General features: G+C 45.0%; 1 protein-coding gene, 1 long non-coding RNA gene and 4 other non-coding genes across 6 annotated transcripts; 3 read left to right on the top strand and 3 right to left on the bottom strand.

Moving 5' to 3' along the window:
- Positions 1-1,112: 1,112 nt before the first annotated feature.
- LOC136767274 (uncharacterized) lies at positions 1,113-1,937 on the bottom strand. The gene is made up of 3 exons (XR_010821823.1): positions 1,863-1,937; positions 1,250-1,635; positions 1,113-1,172 (listed from the first exon to the last, which is right to left on the bottom strand). It is a non-coding gene; the product is annotated as an uncharacterized LOC136767274 (long non-coding RNA).
- LOC136767273 (zona pellucida sperm-binding protein 3-like) lies at positions 1,936-3,775 on the bottom strand. The gene is made up of 6 exons (XM_066721055.1): positions 3,189-3,775; positions 2,929-3,044; positions 2,712-2,845; positions 2,457-2,631; positions 2,262-2,376; positions 1,936-2,105 (listed from the first exon to the last, which is right to left on the bottom strand). The coding sequence occupies exons 1-6, from the start codon at positions 3,648-3,650 to the stop codon at positions 1,941-1,943; spliced, it is 1,167 nt and encodes a 388-aa protein (XP_066577152.1). The 5' UTR covers positions 3,651-3,775; the 3' UTR covers positions 1,936-1,940.
- A 936-nt stretch (positions 3,776-4,711) lies between these two features.
- On the top strand, positions 4,712-4,782 carry trnag-ccc (transfer RNA glycine (anticodon CCC)). The gene has a single exon. It is a non-coding gene; the product is annotated as a tRNA-Gly (tRNA).
- Positions 4,783-5,868: 1,086 nt separating this feature from the next.
- trnag-ucc (transfer RNA glycine (anticodon UCC)) lies at positions 5,869-5,940 on the top strand. The gene has a single exon. It is a non-coding gene; the product is annotated as a tRNA-Gly (tRNA).
- Positions 5,941-11,011: 5,071 nt separating this feature from the next.
- On the bottom strand, positions 11,012-11,083 carry trnaa-ugc (transfer RNA alanine (anticodon UGC)). The gene has a single exon. It is a non-coding gene; the product is annotated as a tRNA-Ala (tRNA).
- Positions 11,084-12,270: 1,187 nt separating this feature from the next.
- Positions 12,271-12,341, top strand: trnag-ccc (transfer RNA glycine (anticodon CCC)). The gene has a single exon. It is a non-coding gene; the product is annotated as a tRNA-Gly (tRNA).
- The last annotated feature ends 375 nt before the right edge of the window (positions 12,342-12,716 follow it).

The following is a 12,716-nucleotide window of genomic DNA, read 5'->3' as shown; positions in this document are numbered from 1 at the left end:
ATTTTAATTTTCTTTCCCCAGATTTTTGGCACATATCTGGAAAAAACTCCCCAGTGATGTGGTTGAAGCTGAAAATGTGGGAACATTCAAAACCAGACTCGATAGGATCCTTGGATCACTTCATTATTAAATAGACACCAAAACAGGCACGATGGGGCAAAGCTATAGATTTATTTGGGGTCTCCCAGATCAGGTTAAATATTTATTTCAAAGTTAACGGTGTAGATACATCCAAAATATGGGCTTTGCAAACTAAGCATTTAGTCAAACTATTTCTCAAAATGTAGAGATTTATCATTATATAGAAATGTGGGTAAACTACTTAAGGATTTATTAAACCTGGAAAAATACAGTCTGTGAAAAAGGACACTCTGAAGCAAAAGGGCTCGGTGGTTACAGTTGGCAGCCCATAGATTTGTGCTTGCCTGATGTATTTCTCTCACTTGACACAGCAGGGTTTAGATTTCATTTAATCCAATTCATACCCCTCGTCTACTAAGTGTTAAACGAGAGAGAGCATTAAAAATGTTTGGACACCATTTTGACAGCCACGCTCTGCAGAGTGAATCATGTGAAAGAATCTAGGGGAGGTAAAGAACGCTAACCACCACCAGGAAAGCAGCTAGAAACAAGCAACAACAATGAAGGAGATGCTTGCACCCACACAGGTTCAAATGTTGCTCACGGTGGCAACCCCATTGGACTTCGAGTCCAGCTCCTTCACCGCTCACTCTTTTGAGACAGCAGCCTTTGAGGATAGAATATTAAGGATACCGATGCAAAAGTACCGGCTAGGGTTGTGGACTGCGCGATTGCTTTGAGCATCAGAGAGGTTGGCTATAGATGGACTCCAATTAATCAAGCACTACTGTTTGTAGAAAAAGGTCCCCATAACCTCCATCAGTTGGAATACCAGCAACTGCAGCAAGTCTGAAATATCAGAACAGGTGTCAAGACATGCAGGTAGAACCCTGTGCCACATGCAGTCTACAATAAACTGGACTCAGCCCATGTCATCATAGGCCACTGCACACCTTTGACAGGGCCTCAGAATAGGGACCTCATGTCAGAAGTACTGGTAGCTGTGCATTGGAATAAAGAGGAGACCCAGATGCATTTTGAAGGTTTATTGGTTCCACTGCAACAAGCAGACACTGGAATTCCTCCGGGACCTGGGGAGAGAAGGAGCAGATGAGCACTGTAGCCTGGGCAACAAAGCAGTGGAGCACTAGGAGAGGAAGACCCTTACCTGCCAGCCATCCTGTTACACTGGGAATCGTTCATCCTCCTCGTCAGTCTCCTCTCTATGGAACTCCCCTCGCTCATCTTCATCCTCATCCTGAAAGCTCACCCAAGACGACTCCTCACCTTTAAACAGTTCAGCTGCATAGTCCTCCGATGCCACGGTTCTCTCTTCAGAGTCATCCCAGGCATCCACCTCTACCGCTGGTGGACCGTCAACTGCTGCAGACTCCTCTGGCCGAGAGTCCACTTGCCTAGCTTCTCCTTCAGCATGGGACCCCAATCCTGGAACCACATCTTCCCCTGACCAATGGGCTCCTTCCGCCGAGTCCATTTTAGCACCGGGATGCTCCAAGGGCAGCAGGTGACTGGTCACTAGGCCGCTCCTCTGACCTGGTGGAGATACAGATGCAGAAGGTTTGAGGAGTAACGGATTAAGAACACAAACAGCCAATAGGACGTGTGTGGAAGCCAAGCCAAAGCAATACAATATGGAGCAAACAATCCTGCAGTGCCAGAATCGGAGCCATTTGCATGCTGGGTATAGAGGGAGTGCAAGTCGAAGTACTCGCAAGACAGTCAAAGAACGGAGGCAAGATTCATAGCACCAGTACACCCACCTTCCGCACGGTCCCCAGCACACCTGGAGTCACAGCACGTGCACACAGCATGGTTCCCATACAACTCCTCCCACCTGTTCACAAGAGGAGAGGGTCACAGGCCTGTTTTTTTCCCCCTAGCAGCAGGCTGCTGCAATAGAGGTACCTTTTAGCTTTTCGGTTGTAGGTGCAGGATTTGGTGCCTGGAGTCACATGTTCTGCCACAGTCATGGTGCAGTGCATGTACAGCTCAGTCATCACATGCTGAAGGGGAGCAGACAACAAACAGGGAGGGTTGGCTTCAAGTCACTATAAAAAGGTTCTCCCACATCCTCGGGAAAAGGCTTCCTATAGATCTTGGCTCAGCAATGGTTGAAAAGTCACACAGTGGGTTCCATCGTAGCAGCATGCATTGGATACCTCGGACAGGGTCTTCTGAAACAGGAAGGCGTCGATGGTGAAGCGGAGAACGTCCTTCCTCGTGTACGGCACGAACCTGGACTGGCACCCATCAGCCTTGCTGTCTACCAGGCACCTGTGGGCAAGCAGAGACATTGGCATCTTGACCAGAAGACGGGGTGAAAGCTGGTTAAGCCACCAAGAATACGGCCTTACCCAAAGTTGTCAATCACGGTGAACCTGGGCTTGGAGTGCCGATCTGGAGAGGCCGTGGCATAGCAGGACTGGATGAACAGCCGCTGCCCTTCAGTGGCAAAGTAGCCTGTGGCCTGGAAGTACATGGGCTGACCCAGGTAGTAGATGTTCTTTGGGGAGAGTCTGATCCACTGCTCTGTGGAAGCAGGGCAGGGTTATGCATCCATGCACACACACCCCCTCCACAAGCAGCCAGCAAAGTTACAGATACCGTACCATTGGTGGTGACCAGGATGTAGCCATGTCTGTTCTTCAGCTCTCTGAAGAAGGCAGATTTGTCCATGCCTGGAAGGGTGCTGCCATGCTGGGGGAATGTGGGCTGGTAGCCAATCTTGTAGGAATAGTGAAACCTGCAAAGGCAGTACAGCAGAGCAGATCAGGAAGGAGGCAGCCAATTGCCTCCAATTACTGCTCAGATGAAACAAATCCATACCGGTTGTAGACAAGCTGGATGGGCACAGTGAAGGACACACCCCGGATTACTGGGTGTGAAGAAGTTGGAGGGGAGTAGCGCAGAGTGTTGGAGTACACCAGTCGGCCATTAATGATCTACAGGATTAAGTTTGACACCATGGAAGAGGGATGAGCCAATAAGATACAGGAACCAGCATCACGGCTATCCAGCTATCACTACTTCCCAGAAAACACATAGCATGGAACAGTGCAAATCTGTGAAACCACACGGCTACTTACCGATCGCTTGTTCCCACACTCGTTCAGCCCATAGATGAAGTAGTAGTAGTGCTCAGTGGTCTTACTGACGGCGCAGCTCCCCAGCATGAGCTCCGAAGGCCTGCACCTGAAGCCGTTGATGTTCTTATGCACTGCCACGTACATCTTACTGTAGTCTCCCCACACTGCAACGCCTCGGTTCTGGACCTTCTTGGGATGCACGCCTTTCCGCAGGTTGTCACCGGGGAACAGGATGCGCCTCAGGTCATCCGGCATGGGCTTGCTGCCAGTGGCCGGCCGGAGTTTCTTTGGGTCTACCAGAGGAGCCGACGCCTGGATGAACATGGGGAGAATGCGGTAGTGCTTGGACAGCGTCTTGATATCGGAGGATTCCTTTGAAGTCTCATTGTCACTGTCGGCAAAGACCGGTGTAGGGAATAATACTCCTACACAGAGGCAGAGAGCAATGCAGATCAGCTTCATTGCACACAGAACAAGCACGTGACAACGCCACTGGAAAGAGAGGATTAAACAACAGCACTGCAATGCCTCTGCAATAACCACTAAACCCCCAGTTCACTCACAGACACACTAGCCCGAAAAGTGATAATCACTAGGGCACTGCTCCTGCTCTATATAGGGCTAGACATAAATAACAAACAGCTGCTATGGCGATCTCTCAATTAACACATCCAGCTGAATCATCCCTATTGGTATCTGCTGCTTGTATGTTGTGTGTAATGCCTGGATACATTTATTAATGTGTTTGTTATATCCAGTGAATTAGAGGGCTAGGTCTGTCATTTTTGTATCATGTTGTTCACATAAGTTGAAGTGCCTATAGCTTTCAAATTGCAGTTTAAATTCATTGTTTCACATATTCCACCTAATCAAGCCATTGTTAAAGCTAAGGGCAGCTGCATTGTCTGGAATTCATTTGGAAAAGGCGTTAATTGCTGGAAGCCTGTTGATTTACTTAACGTGGATGAAATGCCCCTCGTGAGCATCGCTTGCTCAACGAGCTTGTCAGGGCGTTTGTTTTGTCAGAGGACGATATGTTTACTGCAATACGTGCTACAGAAGTAAAGGAAGTCTGTTTCATGAGCAATTCATCTGTATTGTCAGCTCCTCCTTAATTATTATCATTATTGGTAGAATCATAAACCACACGTATCACGATGAATCGTACAGTAACAGCAGCTACAATAGAGCAGGTTATAACTGAACTAAAGTGTGCACGTTGCACTCGTGGCGTTTATGGACTTATGGACGCATTTATGAAACCAGTCCTTAATGTATCAGAGGAAAACCCAGATCTGCTTTATTTATGTATACATTCATTGAACTTGTAAATGGGCACACGTTAACGAAATCGTGTTCGCCTTCATACTGATTGTCTCTGCACCTGTGATGTAGTGATTGGCTAGGTACGTATTAAGCAGATCGACAACAGACTAATAAGCATAATCATTAAGACATCATCTTGCCCCATGGGACGCTTTCTATGAATTTGCTTCAAGGACGCAAGCCAGAGCTTCCCAGCAGCGCCAGTGGTGTAGTGGTATCATACAAGATTCCCATTCTTGTGACTTGGGTTTGATTCCCAGCTGGCGCATCTAACACAGCCCGCTCTCTTTCTTGCTTTGATTGCACTTGTCATCTCATTTTTTTCTTCATTCCAGAATGCAGCAGGTAGACTTTTCTTTAGCAATTGACTGGATCATTTCTTTGTGAGGTTTTCAATTTCAAAAACACAGACAATATTTTCAGGGAGTTATATTTCAGAAATAAAACGAGGCACATTGGTGACAAATGCCAGCCCTCTTTTCGAATCGATTGACGCAATAATCTGCGCAATAGGTAGTCACATTCTGCTGCAGCAGAGAAGGGGTAGTTATCCATCTCGTGTTATTTCACAGGAGTTCGTATGTGCCCGTTTCAAATTGAGGAGCTTACGTGACAGTTCCTGTGACTATTCACTTCTTTACCTGGTGTCTATTGTGTAACGCGCCGCATCTTTTTATTTATTAATTAATTTATTTATTTCCATTTTCCGATACTGTCTGGCTGAGCCCCCGTGTCCTAGTGGATCAGACACTGGGTTCCTAAGCCAGGGAGTGTGGCTTTGAGTCCCAGCTGCTCAGAAGCACGGTCATTTTTAAGCTCGGATCTGAGCTCAGACTGAGCCCCGATCCGCTTAGTACAAAACAATTGACATGATGCTTCCCACAGCACATACAGGGTGAAATGTGAAGGCACTGAAACCTGGAAAGCTGCTCCAGCGCATGGAGAAGCTCGGTGTGCAGTCTTGAACAGGAAAGTGGAAATAACGCAGGGCTTTGCAAACTTGTATTGCTTGCAATATGCAATATAGGAGTGGCTGTGACGTTAACAGGTGGGTGAGTGCCCAAGGAGCAGTGTGGCGCAGCGCAAGCGTGCTGGTCCCATAACCCAGAGGTCGATGGATTGAAACCATCCTTCAACTTTGGTTTTGTTTCATTTCGGAAAGGTCTGAATAAAGTGCAATCTGGAAAGATGCTAATGGACATTTTCCTTCCGCACTCAGGAACTGGAAACTGCAGATAACGCAGGGCTTCCCAAATGTTCACTGATTGCAATTTGGAAAACGAATTGCCTGCCACTTTGAAATCCTGGAATCATGTTCGACCACAGTGAGATATTGCGGGGATGCAGTTTCTAAGCGTTGGTGGTATAGTGGTTAGCATAGCTGCCTTCCAAGCAGTTGACCTGGGTTTGATTCCCGGCCAACACAATATACACTTCCCTCTCTGTCTGTTCTCAGCTGCCTAGTGTGCTCCTTCATGCTGCTTCAGACCCTTTTAAGAACATTAGAGAGTTAACAAACAAAGGGGACCATTCGACCCATCGTGCTCGTTTGGTGGTCATTAATATCGAAGTGATCCAAGGATCCTTTCCAGACCATTTTTAAATGTTCCCAAACTTTCAGCTTCAACTACATCGCTGGGTAGTTTATTCCAGATTGTGACTACTCTCTGTGTAAAGAAGTGTCTCCTGTTTTCCGTTTTGAATGCCTTGAAGCCCAATTTCCATTTGTGTCCCCGGGTAGTCTCCTCTGTTCCAGGGTGAAAAGGTTCAGTTCCCTCAGTCTCTCCGAGTAGGACTTTCCCTTGAAGACCTGGAATAAGTCTGGTTGCTCTCCTCTGAACTGCCTCTAAGGCAGCAATTTCCTTCTTGAAGTGTGGTGCCCAGAACTGTACACAGTATTCCAGATGAGGTCTAACTAGCGCATTGTACAGTCTTAACATTACTGCCCTTGTTTTAAATTCTACACTTTTGACAATATACCCTAGCATTCTGTTTGCCTTCCTTATTGCTTCCCCACATTGCTTGGATGGAGAAAGTGAGGAGTCCACATAGACTCCTAGGTCTTTCTCATGCGTTACTTCATGTAGATCTGTACCTCCCATAGTGTAATTATAGTGGACATTTTTGTTACCTGCATGTATTACCTTGCACTTGTCCACATTGAATTTCATTTGCCAGGTGTCAGCCCACAACTGAATATTATCTAAGTTCCTCTGAATAGCCTGTGCTGCCAAGATTGTATCTGCTGAGCCACCTATTTTCTTGAAGTACTGTTGGAAATATCCCATCTGGCCCAGGTGATTTGTTTGTTTTTAATTCTGCTAGTCCCTTTAGTACCTCCTCCTCATTTATCCTGATCTCTCTTAGGGTTTGACTGGACTGATTGTCAACCTGTGGCATGTCATCTGTTTTTTCTTTTGTAAAAACCTCTGTGAAATACTCATTTAGAATATTTGCCACATCTTGTTCAATTTCAAAGATACCTCCGTTTTTGCCCTTTATCTGTTTCACCTCCTCCTTTATTAACCGCTTGCTGTTGTGATATTGAAAAAAGCTATTTGCATTGGTTTGAGCTCCAAGAGCTATGTTTCTTTCTAATTCCCTCTCTGCTTTCCTGATCCCTTTCTTAAGATCTCTTTGCAGCTCAACATATTCTATGTATTTTGTTTCGTCACCATCCCTTTTGTATGCACTATACAACATTGTCTTCCTCTTTATATTTTTTGCATACCTCTATTATACCATTTTGGCCAATGTTTTTTGTTCCTCAATTTGCTAAGTTTTGGTACAAATTGCTCCTGAGCCTCGAGTAGTATATTCTTAAAATATACCCATGCATTTTCAACTAACTCTGTATCCAGTGTGCTCCAGTCTACCTCTTCTAAGTGCCGTCTCATACCTTCAAGGTTTGCTTTTCTAAAATTGTAGACCATTGTTTTAGACTTGGACCTTGTTTTTTGAAAGAATGCCTCAAAGACAACCATATTGTGATCACAATTTGCCATTGGTTCTCTAACTACTGTCCCCCTGACTCTATCTTGGTCATTTGAAAAGATCAAGTCAATACATGCGCTCTCTCTGGTTGGTTCCCTGACAAATTGAGTTAGAAAGCAGTCATTTACCATCTCAACCATTTCCATTTCTGCTTCTGTAGTCCCCACTGGGCTTTCCCAGTCTAAGTTTGGGAAATTGAAATCCCCCATTATAACAGCCACATCCTTGCTACATGCAGTCCTGATTACACTTTACAATGCAGCATCTTTCTGAATATCTGAGTTTGGTGGCCTGTAACACACTCCTACCGCTAATCCTCCAGATCTCTTGTTCAAAAGTTTCACCCACAAAGATTCTGTTCCGTTACTGGGATCTAATACAAGTTCTTCTGCCTCAATGTCATTTTTCACATATAATGCTACCCCACCCCCTCTTTGATTTTGCCTGTCTCACCTAAACTGTGTGTATCCTTCCAACTTGTATTCATCCCCATCATTTTCTGTAAGCCATGTTTCTGTCACTCCTACAACATCATAGTCACACACCAGCACTGTGGCTTCCAAGTCTAACATTTTGTTCCTTATACTCCTGGCATTGAGGTACAAACATTTCAGGACTTTCCTACTGGCAGTTTCCCTTGGTTTCCTTTCCTTAGTGGAACATCTCCCATTGTCAAAGCTCCCTGCCCCCCTGGTTCCTAGTTTAAATGATTCTCAATTTCACTGCACATACGCTCTTCCAATGCATTAGCCCCCCTTCTGTTTAGATGTAGATCGTCCGGTTTGTACAGGTCCCATCTATCCCAGAAGAAAGACCAATGCTCCATAAACCTAAACCCCTCTTCCTTACACCAAGCTTTCAACCACGTGTTAAACTTTCTAATCTCTGCCTGTCTCCCTGACCATGACCAGTGGATTCCCCCCGGCTTTGGCCAGTAGCCCGTCTACTAGTTTAGGGAGATCTGCAACCTGAGCACCAGGCAGGCAAGATACCAATGCGGGTCTCCATGTCACTAGAACACACTGTGTGATCTACACCTCTAAGAATTGAGTCTCCTACTATAACTACCTCCTTCGTCTGGGGGGGGGATTGGGCACCATGGTGCTCTGGTGCTCAACTGCCCCCCATCACCCTCTGAGCTGTCACTGTCCAACTCGGTGTCCAGCAGTTGGAACCTGTTGGGCAATTCAAGCTCTTGGAGTGTCTCTACGGGGTGTGCACGCCCTTTTCTGCGGTTACGACCTACTGTAACCCAGCAGTTCTCTACGCTGTCCTGCTCTAAGGTCTCAACTCTCCTAGGTTTTACCCCCAATTCACACCTAATTGGCCCCACCTGGCTCCTCCTGCAACAGAATTCCTGCTAGTCCTAGACAGAAACTCCCTTTCTTAAACCTGTTTACTTTCACCACCTCAGCAGCTGAAACTGAATTGGCTTCAATTTAGGCAAACTACAGACAATGCTAACGTCAATTTAAGGCAAACTTAAAACAAAATGAGCAATGCTAAGACTATTCTGAAACTAGTCAAACAACAACATGGCTACCTCTCACCTGTACTCTCCGGTCTCTCTCTGTGGCAACTTGTAAATACTTCTGTTTACCTTTTTGCAAGATCAACGACAAGGTGGTAAGCACTTTACACTGTCAGCTGTGCAATTACTCATGCAACCTTAGTGTTACTGGTTACTGCTGGTGTACAAAACACTGACCCCGACGTCATTTGAACACGCACCCTTGTGATCTAGAGTCAGACGTGCTACCCTTGCCACAAGAGCTCGCTGCTTTCAAGGCGGGTGGTGAAACGCTCCTCTTTAAATTATTATTGGTAGTAGTAGTAGTAGTAGTAGTAGTAGTAGTAGTAGTAGTAGTAGTAGTAGTAGTAGTAGTAGTAGTAGTAGTAGTAGTAGTAGTAGTGTGGTGCATATCCGATACAGCGTGCTCTACATATTGCTTTGAATGCATGTGTAATTTACTCATGAATTTAGGTCCGTTCCTTGCTGATGGATTGATTATGGAGAGAGGGAGGGTCTACATATAAGTCGGTGTCCTGTGGGGGACAATGCTTTGCTTAAGGAGTCTGCATTTGGTAGACTTTCGAGGTGCACAATTCAGAGGGAGAAAACGCATCGGTCGGTGCTTGGTTAACACTTCTTTTTTAGTAGCTTAGTAGAGCCAATGAGCTCGGTGTTAGTGCGTGTGCCTCCAATGTATCACACCTGGCACCTGTCCCCGCTAATTCCCTACTCCTGACGACGGTCTGTGTTTAACTTCAAGCCAACAAGTAAAGACAACGCGCGTTTTAGATGGCATGTGTGTCAACGTGATGATGACGATGTTCAAGTACACCGTGCCGTTTAAAGCGCCCAAATCTTACAGCCTGCACACTTACACTCACCTAAAGGATTATTAGGAACACCTGTTCAATTTCTCATTAATGCAATTATCTAACCAACCAATCACATGGCAGTTGCTTCAATGCATTTAGGGGTGTGGTCCTGGTCAAGACAATCTCCTGAACTCCAAACTGAATGTCTGAATGGGAAAGAAAGGTGATTTAAGCAATTTTGAGCGTGGCATGGTTGTTGGTGCCAGACGGGCCGGTCTGAGTATTTCACAATCTGCTCAGTTACTGGGATTTTCACGCACAACCATTTCTAGGGTTTACAAAGAATGGTGTGAAAAGGGAAAAACATCCAGTATGCGGCAGTCCTGTGGGCGAAAATGCCTTGTTGATGCTAGAGGTCAGAATTTGGTGTAAACAGAATGAGAACATGGATCCATCATGCCTTGTTACCACTGTGCAGGCTGGTGGTGGTGGTGTAATGGTGTGGGGGATGTTTACTTGGCACACTTTAGGCCAATTGGGCATCGTTTAAATGCCACGGCCTACCTGAGCATTGTGACCATGTCCATCCCTTTATGACCACCATGTACCCATCCTCTGATGGCTACTTCCAGCAGGATAATGCACCATGTCACAAAGGTCGAATCATTTCAAATTGGTTTCTTGAACATGACAATGAGTTCACTGTACTAAACTGGCCCCCACAGTCACCAGATCTCAACCCAATAGAGCATCTTTGGGATGTGGTGGAACGGGAGCTTCGTGCCCTGGATGTGCATCACACAAATCTCCATCAACTGCAAGATGCTATCCTATCAATATGGGCCAACATTTCTAAAGAATGCTTTCAGCACCTTGTTGAATCAATGCCATGTAGAATTAAGGCAGTTCTGAAGGCGAAAGGGGGTCAAACACAGTATTAGTATGGTGTTCCTAATAATCCTTTAGGTGAGTGTATACAGAACCAGCTTGCAATCTGGCCCATTATTTCACTTCTCACAATGAATACATACACACACGATGTTTCTCGGACGAATGCTGGGAGAGAGTCCCGAAAAGGCCCATGCTAGTGTGACCGATGAATCACGGGCTCCCGATTTGTTCGGTACTTGCTATGTGCATCCAATGACATAGTGCACGGGCTCCATTAAAAGACAGTCTGGAGATGCCGAGGACTGAACTCGGGACCTCATACATGCAAAGCATGCGCTCTACCACTGAGCTACATCCCCGATGCCAGCCTGTCTTCTCTCAAACTTTGTATCTCTGTCAACAAAAAACATACATGCAAAACGAGATAGAAAAGAGCAGTGATGGTGTCGTTACTCACAAAAAGAAATGTATTACATTGTATTCTTTACTCATATAAACAGTAACAAGATACTTTACTTATTACTCTCTGGGCAAAGTAATTAGTTACTTTACTATTAGATTACTTTGCATTTCACCCCAAACGTTGCGGGACCTCATTAAACAATTACAAAGTTACACCCACACATGCGGTCGAATAAAGACAGAAACATACTGTTATCTCTTGCTGTTCTAATAAAGCGCCACAGGAAAACCAGGCCAGTGTCGGAAGTCCACGCCCTGATGTGGGAGGAGCGGAGCGATTGTGGGTTTGGTTTGTGTCTCGTTTTAAAGACAGTGACAGAAAGCAACACTACGAGCGATAGAGCCTGGTGTGGAAAGGACTTTTGTGGCTGTCTTATTCTGTATGCTTTAGATGATTGGAGACAGCTAAAAATATACAAGTTTCTGTTAAGAGATATTACGAATAGCTAAAAGGGTATAGACAACATTATATTCAGAAGTTACTGTAAGAAAACTTTCCATGTGCAACACTAAAATAAATATTTGCTATGTATTATTATTATTGTTATTATTGTAATCTTTATCAAGATATGTGCTAGTAGATTTGTATTTTAAATTGCTGAACTTGACTCCCTTAACGTATTACTCTTACTACAGATTTGTAACTGCAAACGACAATTTCTGTAATATTTTTAAATTACACCGTAGACGTGCTTAACCAGGGCGAGTTACAGCTGAAATAAAACACACACGTATCACGATGAATCGTACAGTAACAGCAGCTACAATAGAGTTGCACGTTGCACTCGTGGCGTTTATGGACTTATGGACGCATTTATGAAACCAGTCCTTAATGTTTCATAGGAAAACCCAGATCTGCTTTATTTATGTATACATTCATTGAACTTGTAAATGGGCACACGTTAACGAAATCGTGTTCGCCTTCATACTGATTGTCTCTGCACCTGTGATGTAGTGATTGGCTAGGTACGTATTAAGCAGATCGACAACAGACTAATAAGGATAATCATTAAGACATCATCTTGCCCCATGGGACGCTTTCTATGAATTTGCTTCAAGGACGCAAGCCAGAGCTCCCCCAGCAGCGCCAGTGGTGTAGTGATATCATACAAGATTCCCATTCTTGTGACTCGGGTTCGATTCCCGGCTGGCGCATCTGACACAGCCTGCTCTCTTTCTTGATTTGATTGTACTTTATCATTTCATTCTTTTCTTCATTCCAGAATGCAGCGGCAAGACTCTTCTTTAGCAATTGACTGGATCATTTCTTTCTTTTGAGGTTATTCAATTTCAAAAACACAGACAATATTTTCTGGGAGTTATATTTCAGAAATTAAACGAGGCACATTGGTGACAAATGCCAGCCCTCATTTCGAATCGATTGACGCAATACTCTGCGCAATAGGTAGTCACATTCTGCTGCAGCAGAGAAGGGGTAGTTATCCATCTCGTGTTATTTCACAGGAGTTCGTATGTGCCCGTTTCAAGTTGAGGAGCTTACGTGACAGTTCCTGTAACTATTCACTTCTT

The sequence above is a fragment of the Amia ocellicauda genome, chromosome 14, assembly GCF_036373705.1.
Source record: "Amia ocellicauda isolate fAmiCal2 chromosome 14, fAmiCal2.hap1, whole genome shotgun sequence".
NCBI lineage: Eukaryota > Metazoa > Chordata > Actinopteri > Amiiformes > Amiidae > Amia > Amia ocellicauda.
Note: the sequence above shows the minus strand (reverse complement) of the source record. Positions and strands in the feature narration are given on the sequence as shown.